This window comes from Oenanthe melanoleuca, chromosome 27, assembly GCF_029582105.1.
Source record: "Oenanthe melanoleuca isolate GR-GAL-2019-014 chromosome 27, OMel1.0, whole genome shotgun sequence".
In the NCBI taxonomy this organism is placed as follows: domain Eukaryota; kingdom Metazoa; phylum Chordata; class Aves; order Passeriformes; family Muscicapidae; genus Oenanthe; species Oenanthe melanoleuca.
In genome coordinates this window covers 5,362,428-5,385,547 of record NC_079360.1, presented here as the reverse complement: position 1 = coordinate 5,385,547, position 23,120 = coordinate 5,362,428, and the positions used below count along the sequence as shown (strand labels likewise).

The 23,120-nt window shown below is 59.4% G+C and overlaps 1 protein-coding gene across 1 annotated transcript; it reads right to left on the bottom strand.

Annotated features, from left to right (window-relative positions):
• Positions 1-928: 928 nt before the first annotated feature.
• On the bottom strand, positions 929-19,907 carry NGFR (nerve growth factor receptor). Its single transcript, XM_056512104.1, has 6 exons — positions 19,798-19,907; positions 15,243-15,384; positions 7,962-8,321; positions 4,091-4,334; positions 2,233-2,393; positions 929-1,236 (listed from the first exon to the last, which is right to left on the bottom strand). The coding sequence occupies exons 1-6, from the start codon at positions 19,858-19,860 to the stop codon at positions 935-937; spliced, it is 1,272 nt and encodes a 423-aa protein (XP_056368079.1). The 5' UTR covers positions 19,861-19,907; the 3' UTR covers positions 929-934.
• Positions 19,908-23,120: the final 3,213 nt, after the last annotated feature.

Here is a 23,120-nt window from a genome sequence, read left to right as displayed (position 1 = left end):
ATAACTGGAACGAGCCGATCCCAGAACCGGGAGGAGCCGATCCCAGAACCGGGAGGAGCGAAGCCCAGAACCGGGACGAGCCAATCCCATAACTGGAACGAGCCGATCCCAGAACCGGGAGGAGCCGATCCCAGAACCGGGAGGAGCGAAGCCCAGAACCGGGACGAGCCAATCCCATAACTGGAACGAGCCAATCCCAGAACCGGGAGGAGCTCCCAGAACCGGGACGAGCCAATCCCATAACTGGAACGAGCCGATCCCAGAACCGGGAGGAGCCGATCCCAGAACCGGGACGAGCCAATCCCAGAACCGGGACGAGCCGATCCCAGAACCGGGACGAGCCAATCCCAGAACCGGGAGGAGCTCCCAGAACCGGGACGAGCCGATCCCAGAACCGGGACGAGCCGATCCCATAACTGGAACGAGCCAATCCCAGAACCGGGACGAGCCGATCCCAGAACCGGGACGAGCCGATCCCAGAACCGGGACGAGCCGATCCCAGAACCGGGACGAGCCAATCCCATAACTGAACGAGCCAATCCCATAACTGGAACGAGCCGATCCCAGAACTGGAACGAGCCGATTCCAGAACCGGGACGAGCCGATCCCAGAACCGGGACGAGCCGATGCCAGAACCGGGACGAGCCAGGACCAGAACCGTGACGAGCCAATCCCATAACTGGAACGAGCCGATCCCAGAACCGTGACGAGCCAATCCCATAACTGGAACGAGCCGATCCCAGAACCGGGACGAGCCGATCCCAGAACCGGGACGAGCCGATCCCAGAACCGGGACGAGCCAGGACCAGAACCGGGACGAGCCGATCCCAGAACCGGGACGAGCCGATCCCAGACCCGGCTCGAGCCCCCCGCTCCCCGCCCGCCGCAGCCCGGCCGAGCCCGGCGGGGGCAGGCAGGCCCGGCCGTGTCCCGCTCAGACCGGGGAGGTGGCCGTGGCGCGGCCCGCCAGGCTGTCCGCGATGTCCCCGCGCTGGGCGCGGCGCAGCGCCGCCAGCAGCGCCTCCAGCGTGGCCGAGTCGCGGCGCGCCCAGTGCGCCAGCAGCGCCCGCGCCGGGCACTCCTCCCGCGTGAAGGACGCGATCAGCTCCTCCTGGTAGCCCAGCTCGCCCGCCAGCTGCCGCCACGAGTCCTGCGGCGAGCTGCCCAGCAGCTTGGCCACCTCCTCCTGCGTGCTGGCCGGCAGCGCTGCGTGCGGGCTCGCCTCGGGTTTGGGGGCTGGGAGAGGGGAGCGGGGGTCAGGTGCGGTCCGGGGGTGTCAGTGTTCATACTCGGGGTGTCCCTGACCATCCCTGGGTGTCACTGTCCATCCCTGGGGTGTCACTGTCCATCCCCGGGGTGTCCATGACCATCCCCAGGGTGTCACTGTTCGTCCCTGGGGTGTCACTGACCATCCCTGGGTGTCACTGTCCATCCCTGGGTGTCACTGACCATCCCTGGGGTGTCACTGACCATCCCCGGGGTGTCACTGTTCGTCCTCAGGGTGTCCCTGTCCATCTCTGGGGTGTCAGTGTTCATCCCCAGGTGTCACTGTTCATACTTGAGATGTCACTGTCCATCCCTGGGTGTCCTGGGGTGTCCCTGTCCATCCCTGGGGTGTCCCTGTCCATCCTTGGGGTGTGTCTGTCCATCCCAGGGTGTCAAAGTCCATCCCATAGTGTCCCTCTCCGTTCTGAGATGTCCCTGAACAGCCCAGGTCACCCTGCCCACCCCCTGCCCACCCCAGACCATCCCTGTCCCCCCAGTCATCCTGTGTCCCCCATGTCCCCCCATGTCCCCCCTTCCCCACCATGTCCCCCCTGTCCCCCCTGTGCCCCCCATGTCCCTGGGGTGTTCCTGACCATCCCAGGGTGTCAAAGTCCATCCCAGAGTGTCCCTCTCCATTCTGAGATGCCCCTGCCCCCCTCAGGTCACCCTGCCCATCCCCAGGGTGCCCCTGCCCACCCCCTGCCCACCCCAGACCATCCCTGTCCATCCCTGTTTGTCCTTGTCCATCCCAGACAATCCCTGTCCACCCCAGACCATCCCTGCCCATCCCAGGATGTCCCTGTCCACCCCCTGCCCACCCCAGACCATCCCTGCCCATCCCAGGATGTCCCTGTCCACCCCCTGCCCACCCCAGACCATCCTTGTCCATCCCAGACCACCCCAGACCATCCCTGCCCCGCTCAGGTCACCCCGTCCCGCCCCCCCGGGGTGTCCCCCGTGTCCCACCCGTGCCCTGCCCGCCGGGCCCGGGCGGCTGCTGCTCGTGCAGGCTCTGGCTGTCCACCGAGATGCCGCTGTCGCTGTGCAGCTTCTCGCCCTCGGGGGAGGGTGTCTGGTTGGCGGGCCGGGTGTTGGCGCCCGGCTTGTTCTGCTTGCAGCTGTTCCACCTGCGGGGCGGGCGGGCGTCCCCAGGGCTGCCGGGGCTGGGCCCGGCCCGGGGCTTGTCCCGTTCCCGGGGTTTGTCCTGTTCCCGGGGTTCTGTCCCATTCCCGGGGTTTGTCCCGTTCCCGGGGTTTGTCCCGTTCCCGGGGTTCTGTCCCATTCCCGGGGTTTGTCCCGTTCCCGGGGCTTGTCCCGTTCCCGGGGTTCATCCCGTTCCCGGGGTTTGTCCCGTTCCCGGGGTTTGTCCCATTCCCGGGGTTTGTCCCATTCCCGGGGCTTGTCCTGTTCCCGGGGTTCCATCCCATTCCCGGGGTTTGTCCTGTTCCCGGGGTTCCATCCCATTCCCGGGGTTTGTCCTGTTCCCGGGGTTCCATCCCATTCCCGGGGTTTGTCCCATTCCGGGGTTTGTCCCGTTCCCGGGGTTTGTCCCATTCCGGGGTTTGTCCCGTTCCCGGGGCTTGTCCTGTTCCCGGGGTTCCATCCCATTCCCGGGGTTTGTCCCTTTCCCGGGGTTCCATCCCATTCCCGGGGTTTCGTCCCATTCCCGGGGTTTGTCCCGTTCCCGGGGTTTGTCCCATTCCCGGGGTTTGTCCCATTCCCGGGGTTTATCCTGTTCCTGGGGTTCCATCCCATTCCTGGGGTTTGTCCCATTCCCGGGGTTTGTCCTGTTCCTGGGGTTCTGTCCCATTCCTGGGGTTCTGTCCCATTCCCTGGGGTTTATCCTGGTCCTGGGGTTTGTGCCATTCCCGGGGTTCCATCCCATTCTCTGGGGTTTGTCCCATTCCAGGGGTTTGTCCCATTCCCGGGGTTCCATCCCGTTCCTGGGGTTTGTCCCGTTCCCGGGGTTCTATCCTGTTCCTGGGTTCTCTCCCATTCACGGGGTTTGTCCTGTTCCTGGGGTTTGTCCTGTTCCCTGAGTTCTGTCCCCTGGGTTCTCTCCCATTTTTGGAGTTTGTCCTGTTCCCTGGGTTCCATCCCATTCCCGGGGTTCTGTCCCATTTTCTTGGTTTTGTCCCATTCTCTGATTTTTGTTCTGTTCTGTTCTTTCTCCGCCCCCCAAACCCCATCCCTGCCCCCCAAGTCCCTGTCCCCATCCCCAAATCCCTGTCCCCATCCCCAAACCCCCATCCCCGCCCCCCAAACCCCCATCCCTGTTCCCAACCCCCCTTTCCTGCCCCCCAGCCCCCCATCCCTGCCCCCCAAACCCCCATCCCCGCCCCCCAAGTCCCTGTCCCCATTCCCAAACCCCATCCCCGCACCCCAAACCCCCATCCCCGACCCCCAAGTCCCTGTCCCCATCCCCAAATCCCTTTCCCCACCCCCCAAACCCCCATCCCTGTTCCCAACCCCCCATCCCTACCCCCCAAGTCCCTGTCCCCATCCCCAAATCCCTTTCCCCACACCCCAAACCCCCATCCCCGCCCCCAAATCTGTTTTCCCATCCCCAACCCCCCATCCCTTCACCCCCAACCCCCCATCCCTGCCCCCCAAGTCTGTTTCCCCACCCCCCAAACCCCCATCCCCGCCCCCCAAACCCTCATCCCTTCACCCCAACCCCCATCCCTGCCCCACCAAACCCCCCATCCCTGTTCCCAAACCCCATCCCTGTCCCCCAAACCCCCATCCCCGCTCTCCAAACTCCCATCCCTTTACCCCAAACCCCCATCCCCGCCCCCCAAATCCCTTTCCCCGCCCCCCGCACCTCTTGAAGGCGATGTACGCCACCAGCCCCACCACCACGGCCGCCAGGATGGAGCAGTACACCGGGATCAGGTTGTCGCCGCCGCCGCGGGTGGCCACGGGCTGGGAGCTGCCCAGCACCGTGGTGGCCACATCGGCGGCCGTGCTGGCCACGCCCGCGGGGCTCAGCGCCTCCCTGGTGGCCACCGCGGGGCTCTCGGAGCCCCCCAGCCCCGGGGGCTGCGTTGTCCAGCGCGGGTGGAGACCTGGAAAATCAGGGAAAATCAAGGATGAGGGTGGGAGGGCGAGGAGTGGGCAGGAAAGTGTTATGGATATAACAGAAAATATAACGGGAAGGTCTTTGAATGCAGAGACTGAAGGAAGAATGAAAATAATCACAAGTTTTAATGTAAAAAAATAAATTGTGTGAGGATGGGATTGTGTGGGGTTGGAATTGTGTTGGGATTATGCTGGAATTGTGTTGGGATTGTGTGGGGTTGGGATTGTGTGGGGCTGGAATTCCGCCCTGCCACCCCTGGGGCCACAGGATTGTCACAGGAGGGGTTGGTGACACTGGAGGAATTGGTGACAAAGGGGTTGGTGGCCCTGGGATTGGTGACACCGGAGGAATTATTTGCAGTGGGGTTGGTGACACTGGAGGAATTGGTGACACTGGGATTTGTGACAGGGGGGTTGGTGACACAAGGGGGTTGGTGACAGCGAGTTGGGGACACTGAGGGTATTGGTGACAGAGGGTTGGTGACACAAGGGAGTTGGTGACACTGTGGGGGTTGGTGACAGCGGGTTAGTGACACTGGGGGTTGGTGACAGCGGGTTAGTGACACAGGGGGGTTGGTGACAGCGGGTTGGTGACACTGTGGGGGTTGGTGACAGCGGGTTGGTGACACTGGGGTTGGTGACACTGGGGTTGGTGACAGCGGGTTGGTGACACTGTGGGGGTTGGTGACAGCGGGTTGGTGACACTGGGGTTGGTGACAGCGGGTTAGTGACACTGTGGAATTGGTGCCAAGGCCTTGGCGGCCTCTCCCGCCCGCCGGTCCCGGCGCCGCCGCCCGCGCAGACAAAGCCGCCGCTGTGCCCTTCACTCGCGGCTCCATTTACTCGACCCCGGGGCGGGAGCGGCCCCTGCCCCGCCCGGCGGCGGCGACAAAGGACAAAGCGCTTTTCTTGCGGGGCAGCGAGTGACGAACGACGAGAGACGCGGCCCGGAACCGCCGCGGGCTGCGCCGGGAGCCGCCGCTGGAGCAGCTCCGGCTGGAGCATCCCGGCTCTCCCAGTCCCTCAGCACGGCTCTGACCATCGCTCTGCCCCCATTTCCCCTCTTCTCCCGCTTTCCTGCTGGGCTGGAGCAGCCTCAGCTCCCCCAGGACTTCAGCACGGCTCCGACTGTGGCTCTGCCCTTGTTTCTGCCCTTTTCCGAGGGGTTGGAACACCCCAGAATCTCAGCAGAGCTCTGACTGTACCTCTGCCCTTGTTTCTGCCCTTTTCCGAGGGGTTGGAACACCCCAGAATCTCAGCAGAGCTCTGACTGTGGCTCTGCCCTTGTTTCTGCCCTTTTCCCCCTTTCCCGAGGGCTGGAGCATCCCAGCTCTCCCAGTTCCTCAGCACTGCTCTGACCATCGCTCTGCCCCCATTTCCCCTTTCCCGAGGGCTGGAGCAGCCTCAGCTCTCTCTGCCCCCGTTTCTCCCCATTTCCCTGGAGCCGTGCTCGGGATGCTGTCGGTGACAGCGAGGGACCCGCAGCTCCTTTCTCTGGCACATCCCGGTGCCACACCCCAAACCCAGACCCAGAGGAGCTCCCAGCGGGGGCAGCAGAGCCGTGACAATGACACTGCAGAGCCGTGACAGTGACACTGCAGAGCCGTGACAGTGACAGCAGAGCCGTGACAGTGACACTGCAGAGCCGTGACAATGACAGTAGAGCCGTGACAGTGACACTGTACAGCCGTGACAATGACACTGTACAGCTGTGACAGTGACACTGCAGAGCCGTGACAATGACACTGTACAGCCGTGACAGTGACACTGCACAGCTGTGACAGTGACACTGCAGAGCCGTGACAATGACACTGTACAGCCGTGACAATGACACTGTACAGCCGTGACAGTGACACTGCAGAGCTGTGACAGTGACACTGCAGAGCCGTGACAATGACACTGTACAGCCGTGACAGTGACAGCAGAGCTGTGACAGTGACACTGCACAGCTGTGACAGTGACAGCAGAGCCGTGACAATGACACTGCACAGCCGTGACAGTGACACGGCAGAGCTGTGACAGGGACACAGCCACCCTGGACACTGCACAGCCGTGACAATGACACTGCACAGCTGTGACAATGACACAGCCACCCTGGACACTGTACAGCTGTAACAATGGCAAAGCCACCCTGGACAGGGCACACCCGTGACAATGACACAGCACAGCTGTGACAGTGACAGCAGAGCCATTACAGTGACACAGCCACCCTGGGCAGGACAGAACTGTGACAGTGACACAGCACAGTGTGACAATGACATGACAGAACAGTGACAGTGACACTGCCCAGCTGTGACAATGACACAGCACAGTATGACAATGACACTGCACACCCATGACAATGTCAGCACAGTGTGACAATGACACTGCCCACCCATGACAGTGACACTGCCCAGCTGTGACAGTGACACTGCACAGTGTGACAATGACACTGCACAGCCGTGACAGTGACACTGCACAGCTCTGACAATTACATGACAGAACTGTGACAGTGACACTGCACACCCATGACAATGACACAGAACAGTGTGACAATGTCAGCACAGTGTGACAGTGACACTGCCCAGCTGTAACAATGACACAGCAGTGTCACAATGTCAGCACACCCATGACAGTGACAGTGCCCACCCGTGACAGTGACACGTGTGACAATGTCAGCACAGTGTGACAATGACACCGCCCACCCATGACAGTGACAAAGCACAGTGTGACAATGACACTGCCCACCCGTGCCAGTGACACTGCCCACCCATGACAGTGACACTGCCCACCCATGACAGTGACACAGCACAGTGTGACAGTGACACTGCCCAGCTGTAACAATGACACAGCAGTGTGACAGTGACACTGCCCACCCATGACAGTGACAGAGCACAGTGTGACAATGTCACCGCCCACCCATGACAGTGACACAACTCACCCGTGACAATGGCACAGAACAGTGTGACAATGTCAGCACAGTGTGACAATGACACTGCCCAGCTGTAACAATGCCACCGCCCACCTGTGACAGTGACACAGCCCACCCGTGACAATGGCACAGAACAGTGTGACAACGTCAGCACAGTGTGACAATGACACCGCCCACCCGTGACAGTGACACAGCCCACCCGTGCCCACCCGTTCCCACCCGTGCCAATGCCACAGCCCACCCATGACAGTGACAGAGCACAGTGTGACAATGCCACCGCCCACCCATGACAGTGACACGCGTGACAATGTCAGCACAGTGTGACAATGCCACCGCCCACCCATGACAGTGACACTGCCCACCCATGACAGTGACACGCGTGACAATGTCAGCACAGTGTGACAATGCCACCGCCCACCCGTGACAGTGGCACTGCCCACCCGTGACAATGCCACCCGTGCCCACCCATGACAGTGACACTGCCCACCCGTGACAATGCCACCCGTGCCCACCCATGACAGTGACACATGTGACAATGTCAGCACAGTGTGACAATGTCACCGCCCACCCGTGACAGTGCCACCGCCCACCCATGACAGTGACACGCGTGACAATGTCAGCACAGTGTGACAACGCCACCGCCCACCCATGACAGTGACACCGCCCACCCGTGACAATGCCACCCGTGCCCGCCCCGCCTTACCCCGGCACTCGGCGTCCTGGGTGGCCGAGCACTCCCTGACCAGCACCTCGCTGTCCTCGCAGGTGGTGCAGGGCAGGCAGGGATCCACGAAGTTGGCCTCGCTGGAGAAGGTGCCGGGCGGGCACTCCTCGCACACCGTGTCCTGCGAGCCCTTGCACGAGAACATCAGCCCGAAGCCGGCCTCGCACAGGCGGCACTGCCGGCAGCCCCCGCTCGCCTCGTCCTGGAAGTAGCCGTAGGAGCAGACGCACACCGCGTCGTCCGACTCCACGCACGGCGCCGACATGCTCTGCAGGCCCCCGCACTGCGTGCACGGCCGGCACGGCTCCGTGGCGCTCACCGTGTCCGAGAAGGTGACACCTGCGTGGGGACACCGAGGGGGTGTTGTCACCACCCCAGCGTGGGGGTTGGGGTTCGGCCCCGGGGTGCGCGGGGAGAGGGGGGGGTGTCGTTGTGGAGGGTTTGGGGTGTTGTTAATAGGTGAGGTGTTCTCAAAAAATTCCTGGTTCTGGGATCCTTCAGGCTCTCCTTCCCATAAAAACCTGAGCCATCCCCAAAAAATTCCCGGTTCTGGCATCCTCCAGGCTCACCATTCCCATTAACACCTGAGCCATCCCCAAAAAATTCCTGGTTCTGGCATCCTCCAGGTCCACCTTCCCATTGAAACTTGAGCCATTCCCAAAAAATTCCCAGTTCTGGCACCCTCCAGGCTCCCATTCCCAAAAAAACCTAAGCCACTCCCAAAAAATTCCTGGTTCTGGGATCCTTCAGGCTCTCCTTCCCATAAAAACCTGAGCCATTCCCAAAAAATTCCTGGTTCTGGGATCCTTCAGGCTCTCCTTCCCATAAAAACCTGAGCCATTCCCAAAAAATTCCTGGTTCTGGCATCCTCCAGGTCCACCTTCCCATTGAAACTTGAGCCATTCCCAAAAAATTCCCAGTTCTGGCACCCTCCAGGCTCCCATTCCCAAAAAAACCTGAGCCACTCCCAAAAACTTCCCGGTTCTGGCACCCTTCAGGCTCTCCTTCCCATAAACACCTGAGCCATTCCCAAGAAATTCCCAGCTCTGGCATCCTCCAGGTTTTACTCCCCAATAACACCTGAGCCATTCCTGCAGGAATTCTCATCTCCAGCATCCTCCAGAATCCCATTCCCACAGGAATTCCCAGCTCTGGCCTCCTCCAGGTCCACCTTCCTATTGAAACCTGAGCCATTCCCAAAAAATTCCCGGTTCTGGCATCCTCCAGGCCCTCATTCCCATTAACACCTGAGCCATTCCTAAAAAATTCCTGGTTCTGGGATCCTCCAGGCTCACCATTCCCATTAACACCTGAGCCATTCCTAAAAAATTCCTGGTTCTGGGATCCTCCAGGCTCTCCTTCCCATAAAAACCTGAGCCACTCCCAAAAAATTCCTGGTTCTGGGATCCTCCAGGCCCCTCATTCCCATTAACACCTGAGCCACTCCCAAAAAATTCCCAGCTCTGGCACTCTCCAGATTTTACTCCCCAATAACACCTGAGCCACTCCTGCAGGAATTCTCATCTCCAGCATCCTCCAGAATCCCATTCCCACAGGAATTTCCAGCTCTGGCATCCTCCAGGCTCCCCATTCCCATAAAAACCTGAGCCACTCCCAAACAATTCCCGGTTCTGGCACCCTTCAGGCTCTCCTTCCCATAAAAATCTGAGCTACTCCCAAAAAATTCCCGGTTCTGGGATCCTCCAGGCCCAGATTCCCACTAACATCTCCCCATTCCCACCTCCCTAGCCTATTCCACCATCATCACATTCTCACCTCCCCATCCCATTCCCACTAACATCTCTCCATTCCCATTTCCTCATCCCATTCCCATTAACATCTTCCCCAATCTCATATCTCCATCCCATTCCCATTATCTCCCCCATTCCCACATTCCCACCTCCTCACCCCATTCCCATTCCCATCTTCCCCATTCCTCCCAATCCCATTCCCAATAACATCTCTCCATTCCCATTTCCTTATCCCATTCCCATCTTCCCCATTCTCATCTCCCCATCCCATTCCCATTAACATCTCCCCCATTCCCACATTCCCATTTCCTCATCCCATTCCCACCTCCCCATCCCATTCCCACTAACATCTCCCCATTCCCATTTCCTCATCCAATTCCCACTAACATCTCCCCATTCCCATTTCCTCATCCTATTCCCATTTTCCCCATCCCATTCCCATTAACACCTCCCCATTCCTACGTTCCCATTCCTCCCCATCCCATTCCATTCCCAATAACATCTCTCCATTCCCATCTCCCCATCCCATTCCCACATTCCCATTTCCTCATCCTATTCCCATTTTCCCCATTCCTCCCCATCCCATTCCCACTAACATCTCTCCATTCCCATTCCTCCCCATCCCATTCCCAATAACGTCTCTCCATTCCCATTCCCATCTCCCCATCCCATTCCCAATAACATCTCCCCATTCCCATTCCCATCTCCCCATCCCATTCCCATTCCCATCTCTCCATCCCACTCCCACTAACCTCTCCCCACCTCCCCCTCCCCACCTCACCCACCCTCCCACAATTCCCAGCTCCCCGCTCCCACCCCAGCTCCAATTCCCCTTTTTTATTCCCATTCCCGCTCCCTGGGGACCGCCCCCGCCCCTCCCAGCCCGTCCCTTTCTCCGCCACATCCTGCCCGGGGGTCCCGGGGCCGCGTGTCGCGTGTCCCCGCGGGGGCTGTGACGGGGACAGGAGGTGACAGCGCTGATCGCTGACTCTGCCCGACCCCGCGCTCCGGTTTCATCCTGCCGGGGAGGGAAATCAATCCCGCTCCCGCAGGAATTCGGGGATATTTTTAGCCCCGGAAGAGGGGTCAGGGCCATCCTGGAGGGCGCAGCTGCCGCTCCCATCCCACTGTTCCCCCATCCAGGGAAAGTCCTGCCCTGGGGATGGTGGAGAACGAGCCAGAGCCGTGCTGGTCCCTGAAGGGGCAGGGATGGAGCTGGGAATGGCGATCCTGGGCACGGGGCTGTTTGGGATGCGGATTTTGGGATGTTCCAGAGGGGGATTTTGGGATGCTCCAGAGGGGATGAAGCACCCAGAGCCCTCGGGAGGGATGGGAGCTCCATCCCAGCCTCGGATCCCGTAGGATTTTTCCCCTGTGCCTGTGCCTGGGCGTCCTGAGATTTCCCCCGGATCTCCAGAGGACAGAGGGGGATCTGAAATCCCAAAATCCTGGGATGCCCTGGATCAGGAGGGACCTCAAACCTCACCCAGACCCTGAACGGGGACATCTCCCACTCCCGCAAAACCCACCCTGGGACCTTCCCAGGGGTGTGAAATCCCCAAATCCTGGGATGCCGTGGGTCAGGATGGACCCCAAACCTCATCCAAATCCTGTGAAATCCCCAAATCCTGGGATGCCCTGGGTCAGGAGTGACCCCAAACCTCACCCAGACCCTGGACGGGGACACCTCCCACTGCCCCAAAACCCACCCTGGGACCCTCCCAGGGGTGTGAAATCCCAAAATCCTGGGATACCGTGGGTCAGGATGGACCCCAAACCTCACCCAGACCCTGGACGGGGACACCTCCCACTGCCCCAAAACCCACCCTGGGACCCTCCCAGGGGTGTGGCAGCCCTGGGCACGCTGTCCCTGGTGCTGCTGGCCCAGCACTGGCCCTGCAGTGTCCCAGCAATGTCCCAGCAATGTCCCGGCAATGTCCCGGCAATGTCCCAGCAGTGTCCCCACACTGGCCCAGCACTGGCCCTGCAGTGTCCCAGCACTGGCCCTGCAGTGTCCCAGCAGTGTCCCCGCACTGGTCCCACACTGGCCCAGCAGTAGCCCAGCACTGGCCCCACACTGGCCCAGCAGTGGCCCCGCACTGGCCCCACAGTAGCCCCGCACTGGCCCTGCAGTGGCCCCACACTGGCCCCACACTGGCCCCGCACTAGCCCTGCAGTGTCCCCACAGTAGCCCAGCACTGGCCCCGCACTGGCCCCGCACTGGCCCCGCACTGGCCCCGCACTGGCCCAGCAGTAGCCCTGCAGTGTCCCCACAGTAGCCCAGCACTGGCCCCGCACTGGCCCCGCACTGGCCCCGCACTGGCCCCGCACTGGCCCCGCAGTAGCCCAGCACTGGCCCAGCACTGGCCCGGCACTGGCCCCACAGTAGCCCTACACTGGCCCCGCATTGGCCCCGCACTGGCCCAGCACTGGCCCCGCAGTAGCCCCGCAGTGTCCCCGCACTGGCCCCGCAGTAGCTCAGCACTGTCCCCACAGTAGCCCCGCACTGGTCCCGCACTGGCCCTGCAGTGTCCCCACACTGGCCCAGCACTGTCCCCACAGTAGCCCCGCACTGGCCCTGCACTGGCCCCGCACTGGCCCCGCGCTGGCCCCGCACTGGCCCCGCATTAGCCCCGCACTGGCCCCGCACTGGCCCCGCACTGGCCCCGCACTGGCCCCGCACTGGCCCGGCACTGGCCCCGCGCTGGCCCCGCACTGGCCCCGCGCTCCGGAGCAGCCCCGCGGCGGCACACGCGGCTCCCATTAACCCGGGCTCATCCCTCGCATTATCCTGAATTATTGATGGGCCCCATTAGAGCGGGGAAGTGGCCAGGAAAGGCTTTCGGCTGAGTGGGCACATTCGCGGCGGCGGCCCGAGGTATCCGAGCCGAGCAATTACCGCCCAGATTCATCCCCTCACCCCCCGGCAGCGAGGGATAAATAACTCATGAGGCAGCAACCGGGCACTGGGGGGGCTGGAAAAGGAGGAAATTAGAACAAACCCCCCCTTTAGGGATGGTTTCTGAACCCCCGAGGGGTTTGGCGTTGGTTGTAGAAATTTTTTTTTTTTTTTTTTTTTTTTTTTCTCCGTAATGAGTCCTCGGGAGCGAGTCCAAGGCAGCGCCCGGGGCGCAGGTGGGATCCCGGCCCTGGGCCGTGCCCGCATTCCTGGGGTGCAGGAGGCGGCGGGGCTGCCTCTGCCTGCCCGGCCCCGGGGTCGGGGGAGCCGGTCTGGGGGGGATTCGGGGGGATTCAGAGAAATATAGGGGAATTCGGGGGGATTCGGGGCGATTCAGGGGGATCCAGGGGGATTCGGAGCAATCCGGGGGGATTCAGAGCAATCCAGGGAGGATTCGGGGGGATTTGGGGGGAACTGGGGGGATTTGGGGCGATTCAGGGGGATCCGGGGGGATTCGGAGCAATCCGGGGGGATTCAGAGCAATCCAGGGAGGATTCGGGGGGATTTGGGGGGAACTGGGGGGATTTGGGGCGATCCGGGGGGATTCAAGGGGATTCACAGCAATCCGGGGAGGATTCAGGAAATACAGGGGGATTCAGAGGGATTTGGGGGGATTCGGGGGGGATTCAGAGAAATATAGGGGAATTCGGGGGGATTTGGGGCGATTCAGGGGGATCCAGGGGGATTCAGAGCAATCCAGGGGGTCCAGAGGGATTCAGGGGGATTTGGGGAGATGCAGAGGGAATCGGGGGGATTTGGGGGGATTCAAGGGGATTCACAGCAATCCGGGTGGGATTCAGAGAAATACAGGGAGGATTCGGGGGGATTTGGGGCGATCCGGGGGGATTCAAGGGGATTCACAGCAATCCGGGGAGGATTCAGGAAATACAGGGGGATTCAGAGGGATTTGGGGGGATTCGGGGGGGATTCAGAGAAATATAGGGGAATTCGGGGGGATTTAGGGGAATTCGGGGGAATTTGGGGCGATTCAGAGGGATCCAGGGGGATTCAGAGCAATCCAGGGGGTCCAGAGGGATTCAGGGGGATTTGGGGAGATGCAGAGGGAATCGGGGGGATTTGGGGGGATTCAGGGGGATTAGGGGGGATTCAAGGGGATTCACAGCAATCCGGGTGGGATTCAGAGAAATACAGGGGGATTTAGAGCAATCCAGGGAGGATTCAGAAGGGATTCAGGGGGGTCCCGAGCAATCCAGGGGGATTTAGTGGGATTCAGGGGGATTCAAAGCAATTCAGGGGGATTTGGGGGGATTCAGGGGTATTCAAAGCAATCCAGGGAAATTCAGAGCAATCCAGGGGGATCCAGGGGGGATCTAAGGGGTTCCAGGGGGTTTCAGAGCAATCCAGGGGGTTCCAGGGGGGATTCAGGGGGTTCCAGGGGGTTTCAGATCAACCCAGGGGGCCCCAGGGCCCCAGATCCTCTCCCCATCCCAGCAGGGGATGCTGCAGTGTTTGCAGGTTTCCTTCCCTCCACACCCCAAAATCCCGCCCAGGGCAGAGCTGAGGGTGGGGAGGAGGATTTCCCCTGGTGGGATCCAGATTTGGGTGGGATCCAGTCCCAAACTGGGGCAGGAGGATCCACCCCTGACTGGGATCCACCCCTGACTGGGATCCAGCCCTGACTGGGATCCAGCCCCTCACTGGGATCCAGCCCTCACTGGGATCCACCCTCACTGGGATCCAGCCCTGGCACCACCATTCCCAAACTGGCACCACCACAATCCCCAAACTGGCACCACCACAATCCCCAAACTGGCACCACCACTATTCCCAAACTGGCACTGCCATTCCCAAACTGGCACCACCACAATCCCTAAACTGGCACAGCCATCCCCAAACTGGCACCAACCACCATCCCCAAACTGGCACCACCAGTCCCAAACTGGCACCACCATCCCCAAACTGGCACCGCCATTCCCAAACTGGCACCACCACTCCCAAACTGGCACCACCACTCCCAAACTGGCACCACCATCCCCAAACTGGCACCGCCATTCCTGGAGTTCTGGGCACAGGATCCATCCCTGGAAATCCCAGTTCCCCTCTCCCTCCTCAGCTTTGCTGGATTTTGTGGCCTTTGTGTGGTTTTAAATTAAATTGCAATAAATGAGGAGCGCCCACGGGGGCTGCGGGGTCGCTCGGGGTGCGTGGGGGATTTTTGGGGTGGATGTTGCCCCAGCAGGTGGAGAGGGAGCAGGGCTGGGGCTGGGATCGAGCCCAGGATCAGCAGATCCCAGCCCGGCCAGAGCTGGGATTGACAGGGAGCAGCTTTGGGAACATCCCAACCCCAAAACTGGCACCACCCCAAACCCCACCCTGCACCCAAACCCCCCCAGCCGTGGGGCTGTACCCTCCCCACGCCCCAAACCCCCATTTTGGGGACAGAATCTCCCATTTTCACACATCCTTCCCCCAAAACCCAGCCCTGGGTGACCGGGGCGCGATGCGACACTTCCAGCAGGGACCGAGGGGACGCTCGGGGCCGCTCCAGCCGCTGTCCCCGGAGCCCCGGGGGGATTTTTGGCTACTCACTGTCCAGGCAGGGCTCGCACACCGTCTGGTTGACCCCGCAGGGCTGCGCCACGCCCTCGCCCACGCTGCAGGCGCGGCAGCACTCGCCGCTGGCCGTGAACAGGTTGGTGGCACAATCGTCCTTGGAGCCGCCGGCGGGTCCCTGAGGGCAGAGCAGAGCCGGGAGGTGACAACGGGACAGGGGACAGCTCTGGGGGCGTAAACGCGGATTTATGGGGGGGAAAAAAAAAAGCGATTTTGTAGAATTGCGGTTGCAGGGAGTCGGGAGAGCCCCCCCGGGGTGGTTTGGGGTGAGGTGGCCTCGGTTTGTCCTTGTCCCCGCGGGCTCAGCCCTTCCCAGCCCGGGGCGGGAGAGGAGAGGAGGAATTCCTGCCTGGATGGAGGGTCTGGAGAGCTGCACCTCAGCCCCCCCAAAAACACCCCAAAAAAACCAGAAACGAGATGGAAATGAGGAACTGGGGGAGCACCAGGGCCTCCCTGTCACCACACCTGGAAGCCACAAATCTCCCCCAGAATTTTCCCACCCCTCTGCAGCTGGGGAGGGGGTGACACCCCCCAAACCCCCTCCTGGCCGGGATTATGGGATGCAGGACACCCCAACCCTCCCAAACCTCCTTCTGCTCCCTCTCCTCGCAGAACCATCCCTGGACCACCCACCCAGGGCCGATTTTTTGGGGGGGTTGAGGAGCGGGGGGAGAGGCTCTGGGGAGCATCTGGCGGCCTCGTCAGCGCCTTGGCCGCGTCCCCGCGCTCGATGCGGCGCTCGGGGCTCCGCATCCGGCGGGGCCGAGACAATGGAGCGCCAATTCCAGGCAGCTGAATGACAAAGTGCTCCAATTACCCAGCGCCGCTCCCCCTCCTCCGCCCGCCCGGCCTGGCAGCCCCTTCTTCCCCAGCCCTGGGCCGGATCCTCATTCCGGAGACAGTTCCCAGAGCCTTTAACAGGGACTCTTCCCAGATCCTCATTCCAGAGACTCTTCCCAGATCCTTATTCCAGATCCTTTTCCCAGCTCGTTTTCCCAGATCCTTATTCCAGACCTTTTTCCAGTGCCTTTTCCCACACCCTTTATCCAGACCCTTTTCTAAGACTCTTATTCCAACCCCTTTTCCCAAGATTTTTTTCCAGATCCTTATTCCAGATCCTTATTCCAACCCCTTTTCCCAGGATTTTTTCCCAGACCCTTTATCCAGACCTTTTCCCAGGCCCTTTATCCAGATCCTTATTCCAGACCCTTTATCCAGACCCTTATTCCAGCCCCTTTTCCCAGGATTTTTTTTCCAGATCCTTATTACAGAGCCTTGTTCCAGCCCCTTATTCCAGGATTTTTTCCCAGACCCTTTATCCAGATCCTTATTCCAGATCCTTTATCCAGACCCTTTTCTAAGACTCTTATTCCAGCCCCTTTTCCCAGGATTTTTCCCAGACCCTTTATCCAGATCCTTATTCCAGATCCTTTATCCAGACCCTTTTCTCAGACTCTTATTCCAGCCCCTTTTCCCAGGATTTTTCCCAGACCCTTTATCCAGATCCTTATTCCAGATCCTTTATCCAGACCCTTTTCTCAGACTCTTATTCCAGCCCCTTTTCCCAGGATTTTTTCCCAGATCCTTATTACAGAGCCTTGTTCCAGCCCCTTTTCCCAGACCCTTTATCCAGACCTTTTCCCAGACCATTATTCCAGACCCTTTCCCCACATCCTTTTTCCAGACCCTTTCCCCAGGTTCTTTTCCCAAACCCTTATTCCAGGCTCATATTCCAGCCCCTTTTTCCTGCTCCTTATTCTAGAACCTTTTCCCAGCCCCTTTCCCCAAACCCTTTTTCCAGATCTTTATTCCAGATCCTTTTCCCAGACCCTTATTAAAAACCCTTTTTCCAGCTCTTTTCCCAAATCCTTTTTCCCAGATCCTTTTTCCAGCCCCTTTTCCCTCTCTGAGCAGACGTGAATGGATTGGAACCTCTGGAATCCTCCCAGCACCCCCAAATGTCACCTGGAGGGTTTGGGGTGAGGCAGGGGCCACACCCCCTCACTGGGGCCACATTTGGGGTTTTTGGAGCCAGCCTGGCCGGGACTCATCCTGCAGCTCCCCAGGGATGGAATTCCAGAGGCTGGGAATGGGCCTGGGGGAGCTGAGGGTGCCTGGCTGTGACCAGTGAGTGAGCTGGGCAGGGCAGCACCCAGAGCATCCCAGAATCCCAGAGAATCCCGAGATCCCAGAGAATCCCGAGATCCCAGAGAATCCCGAGATCCCAGAGCATCCTGAGATCCCAATTCCAGAGCATCCCACAATCCCAGAGCATCCCACAATCCCAGAGCATCCCGAGATCCCAGAGAATCCCGAGATCCCAATTCCAGAGCATCCCAGAATCCCAGAGAATCCCGAGATCCCAGAGAATCCCGAGATCCCAGAGAATCCCAGAATCCCAATTCCAGAGCATCCCAGAAGAGCTTCCCACAATCCCAGAGCATCCTGAGATCCCACACAATGCTGAGATCTTGGAGCATCCCAGAGAATCCCTCAATCCCAGAGCTTCCTGTTATCCCAGAGATCCCTCAATCCCAGAGCTTCCCGAGATCCCAGAGCATGCCATGGCCCCAGAGCTTCCCACAATCCCAGAGAAACCCAAAATCCCAGAGCATCCCAGAATCCGAGTTTCCAGTATCCCAGAGCATCCCTTGATCCCAGAACACCCCACAATCCCAGAATTTCCACATGTCCCAGAGCATCCCTCGATCCCAAAGCTTCCCACAACCCCAGAGCTTCCCCCAGTTCCAGAATTTCCAGTAAACCCAGAGCATCCTGCGGTCCCACAGCATCCCCCAACCCCGGAGTTTCCAATAATCCCAGAATTTCCATCTCTCCCAGAGCTTCCCTCGATCCCAAAGCTTCCCACAATCCCAGAGCATCCCACAATCCCAGAGTTTCCATCTCTCCTGGACCCAGAGCATCCCACAATCCCAGAATTTCCATCTCTCCCAGAGCATCCCTAGATCCCAAAGCTTCCCACAATCCCAGAGCACCCCCAGCCCCAGAGTTTCCATCTCTCCGGCCCCTCCGCCTCTCCCACGCCGCTCGCAGCTGCCACAGCAGCAGCTCCGCGTGGGCCGCGCTCCGTGGCCACCTGTCCCCTCCCCCGGCCGCGCTCCGTGGCCACCTGTCCCCTCCCGGGGCCACCCCCGGGCCCGCTCCCCGCGGGATCCCCGCTCCAGGTGCTCCCCCGCGGGGTCTGGGGGCGCGGAGCCCCCCGGGGCTGGGAGGGGGCACCTGGTCCGCGTTAGGGGCGGAAATGGGGCCGCGATCAGCGCGGCTGCCGGTGCCGGAGCCGCGGGAATTAACCCATAAAACATCCTGGCAGCTGGCGCGGCCCGCGGGGCGCGGGCGACACCTCTGGAAGATTTTAATTGTTTTTTTGGAGCAGAGTTCGGGGGGGGCTGGAGCCCCGAGGAGGCGCTGCTGGGGCAGCTCCGAGCGGGATTTCGGGATTTCGGGATTTCCCAGCGCCCGGCACGAGGCAGGGGATGGGATTTTGGGATTGGATTTTGGGATGGGATTCTGGGATGGGATTTTTGGGACGGGATTATGGGACGGGATTCTGGGATGGATTTTGGGACGGGATTATGGGATGGGATTCTGGGACGGGATTCTGGGACGGGATTTTTGGGATGGGATTCTGGGATGGGATTTTTGGGATGGGGATGCTCCAGCTGTCCCCGAGCCCGGCGGGCGAGCTCTGCCTCTCCTGGCCAAAATCACCCAAATCCCGGCCCCCGGCGCTTCCCGGAGTTTTGGGGAGCCGCGTCCGAGCAGCGAGAGCGGCAGGTCCCGGGGATTTCGGGGGGTCCCGGGGATATCGGGGGGTCCCACTTTGCGATCACATCTGGCTGGGCACATCTGGGGTCTCTGCTCCCTGGGGTCCCCCCAGGACACCCCCAGCCCTGCAGAGCAGAACCAGCCCGCCCCCCCCGAGGTGACCCCCACCCCGGGAAGTGGCGATTTGGGGACATCACTGTAGCAGCCCCCGCTGTCCCCGCTGTCCCCGCTGTCCCTCCTGTCCCCTCCCCGCTGTCCCCGCTCTCCCGGGCCAGTTTGGCCCCCCCGATCCCGTGGGGGGTTTCGGGGGGAAGGACCCCCCAGCCCCGCTCCGCTCCACCTTCACCATCCTCCCCCAGGGGTGTCCGCCTGCCCGACCCTTCCCGGGACCCCCAAATCAAATCCTGCTTCCCCAAAAAAGCCCCACTGAGGGTTTGGACCCCCCCACAACTCCGGGCTCTGCTCCCGCCCCTCCCCGTGCCCCGAAGTTTTTTGTGTGGGGCGCACGGCGAGCGCTCTGCGGGGGGAAAAGGGGGTTCAGCCTCCGCTCTGGGGGAGCTCGGAGCAGAGAAAACCCGGGAGAGGTTTCGGGGGTGCAGGTGATGAAGGCACCGGGGGGGTTCTGTCCCCGCTCGGGGCAGCTCGGAGGGGTTGGGGGTCCCCGCGCCCCAAAACCCTCTGCCCGTCCCCCCCCGGGTGCTCCCCGCTGCCTCCGGGACCCCCCATCTCCATCCCCCGCACTCACCGCCCGCAGCAGCGACAGCCACAGCAGCGACAGCAGCGATAGTCGCGACAGGAGCCCGGCCATGGCGCGGGGGGAGCGGGGCCGGTGACACCCCCGGGAGCGCGGGCGGGCTCTGCCCTCGCTCTGCCGCTCCCCGCCGCGGCGGCGGCCAGAAAAGGGCTGCAAGTCCCTCCTCCTCCTCCTCCTCCTCTCCTCCTCCTCCTCTCCTCCTCCTCCTCCTCCTCCTCCTCCCGCCCTCGGAGCAGCCGAGCCACACAAAGCCCGAGCCCCCCCCAGCCCACGAAGCGTTTTTGGGGTGCGCTCCCTCCGTGTCCGGCCGGGGAATCTTCATCCCTTCGCTTCTTCATCCTCTCCATCGTTTTTCCCTCCTGCGCTGTCTGTCCGTCCTTCCATCCTCTCCCTCTGTCTGTCTGTCCCCGGGGTGCGGTCCCCGCCGCCACCGCAGCCCTGGAGGGGACAAAGGACACCGAGGGTGACAGCGAGGGGAGGGGGGGACACGAGGCGGGGGGTTTGAATTAAATCTTTGTCATCCTGCCCTCCACAGCGGAAAAAAAAAAAAAAACCAAAAGATTAAAAAAAAAAAAAAAGATAATAATAAAAAAAAAAAGATAAAAATCCCACACAGGCGCTCTGCGGTCCCTAAAAAAGTCCCTGCGTGCCACCCTCGTTTGTCACAGCGTGACTCTGCCCTGTGTCACCCCGCGGGGTCACTGGGAACAGCTCCGAGGGGTCACTGGTGTCACTGGGATGGGCCCGGACTCGCTGTCCGCGAGTGGCCGCGGCTCAGCGGATTTGGCCCCGTGTCCGTCCGGATCCAGGTGTTTCCTCCCCGCAGGTGCGTCTGGGGCTCCCAAAATCCCGCAGTTCCCACCCCTCAAAATCCTGCAACACCCACTCCGAAACCCCGGCAACTTCAGCCCTAAAAATCTGGGAATTTCAGCCCCAAAATCTGAGAATTTCAGCCCCAAATTCTGGGAATTTCAGCCTCGAAACTCTGGGACTTCCTAGCGTTGAAGTTTTTAGAATTCCGACCCAAAAATTCTGGGAATTTCAGCCCCAAAATCCTGGGAATTTTATGGCCCAAACCCTCGAAATTCTTGCCCCCAAAACCTGAGAATTCCAAGCTTGTAACTCTCAGAATTGCAGCCTGAAAACTCCGGGAATTTCAGCCCCAAGATCAAGGAAATCTCAGTCCCAAAACCCCGGAATTTCAGCCTCAAAACTCAGGGAATTCTGGCCCCAAAAACCTGGAAATTTTGGTCTCAAACTCCTGGAATACCCAGCCCTAAACCCCAGGAATTTCAGCCCCAAAAATGTGGAAATTTCAGACCCACAATCTGAGAATTCCAGCCCCAAAATCCTGGGAATTTTTTGACCCAAACCCCAGGAATTCTGGCTCCAAAAACCTTTTTTTTTTAATATATATATTGTGTAAGGACCGTAATCAGCAGCCCCGCCCCCTGGGAGGAGGCCACGCCCACATGGAAGAGGCTCCGCCCCCCAGGGGCTTAAAATTCTCAATATTTCAGCCTGAAAATCCTGGGAAATTTAGCCCAAAACCTTAGGAATTTCAGCCCCAAAAACCTGGGATTTTTCGCCCCAAACCCCGGGAATTTCAGCCTCAAAATCTTGGGAATTTCAGCCTCAAAATCTTGGGAATTTCAGCCCCAAAACATTGGGAATTTCAGCCCCAAAACCCGGGAATTTTCAGACCCAAACCCTGAGAATTCCTGCCCCAAACCCCCAGGAATTTTGGCCACAAAAACCTGGAAATTTTCGCCTCAAAATCCTGGAATACTCAGCCCAGAAACCTTGGAATTCCAGACCCAAAAACCCGGGAATTTCAACCCCAAAATTCTGGGAATGTTACGTGCCCAGGAATTCTGGCCCCAAAACCTGGGGGTTCCAAGCTTAGAACTCTCAGAATTTCAGCCGGAAAATCTCGGGAATTTCAGCCTGAAAATCCGGGGAATTTTTGCCTCAAACCCCGGGAATTTCAGCCTCAAAATCTTGGGAATTTCAACCCCAGTATCCTGGGAATTTCAGCCCCAAAATCCTGGGAATGTTATGACCCAAACCCCAGGAATTCTGGCCTCAAACCCCTGGAATTCCAAGCTTAGAACTCTCAGAATTTCAGCCTGAAAACTCTGGGAATTTCAACCCCAAAATCCTGGGAATTTCAGCCCTGAAAATCTGGGAATTTCAACCCCAAAATCCTGGGAATTTCAACCCCAAAATCCCGGGAATGTTATGACCCAAACCCCAGGAATTCTGGCCCCAAAACCCCAGGAATTCTAGCCCTAAAAACCTGGAAATTTTGGCCTCAAAATCCTGGAATACTCAGCCCAGAACCCTGTAAATTCCAGCCCCAAAATCCTGGGAATTTCAACCCCAAAATCCTGGGAATCTTATGACCCAAACCCCAGGAATTCTGGCCCCCAAAACCTGGGAATTCCAAGCTTGGAACTCTCAGCAGCCGCGGGATCCCGCAATGAATTTCCAGCAGCACGTGGCAAATCCAGATGTTTTCCTGGGATAAATCCAGATGTTTTCCTGGGATAAATCCCTCCCCCTCCTCCTCCTCCTCCTCCTCTCTGGGAATGATCCCGGGGAAAATCCCAGCCCTGGAAAAGCCGAGCCCAGCTGGGCTCCATCTGGGCACAGGAATTGGAAATTCCCGCTCCCATCGCGACCCTCTGGAGAAGAAACTCCTGGAATTCTGCACCGAATTTCACGAAAAAAAAAAAAAAAAAAAAAAAAAAAAAATTTGCGGCTCTTCCCCAACTCCACGACAAAAAACAGCTGGAATCTCCTGGAATTAAACCCCAAAAAAATATCCCAAAATTAAACCCAAAGGCTCTGGGTGTTGTTTTTGGGGTGGGAATGGAATTCTTGAAATGTTGAAATCCCAAAAATTCCCCCAAGTGCTGCTGGCTCTGGGGAAAATAATCCCCAAAAAGGTTTTTGGGGACACAAAATCAGCTGGGTCAGGGAGGGCTTGGCTCAGTTTTTAATAAAAAAAAAAAAAAAAAAAATCCACGGATTTTCCTCCCCAGGCTGAGGGGGGTCACTCTGGAGTTTTTTTCCTGCAGAAAGAAAGGGATTAATTAAAAAAAAACCAATTAGAGCTGGGGGAAATATTGTGTGGGGTGTTTTCTCTTTTTGGGCTCTCTCAGATTTTCCTGCAGCTGCTCCCACAAGGGTCCAGGGGATTTTTATTTTTATTTTTTTTCTACTTAAGCCTGGTTTAAACACGGTGAAGTTTTTATGGGTTTTACTCCAAAGCCGAGGTGATGGTGAGATAAAAATAAAGATGAATTAAT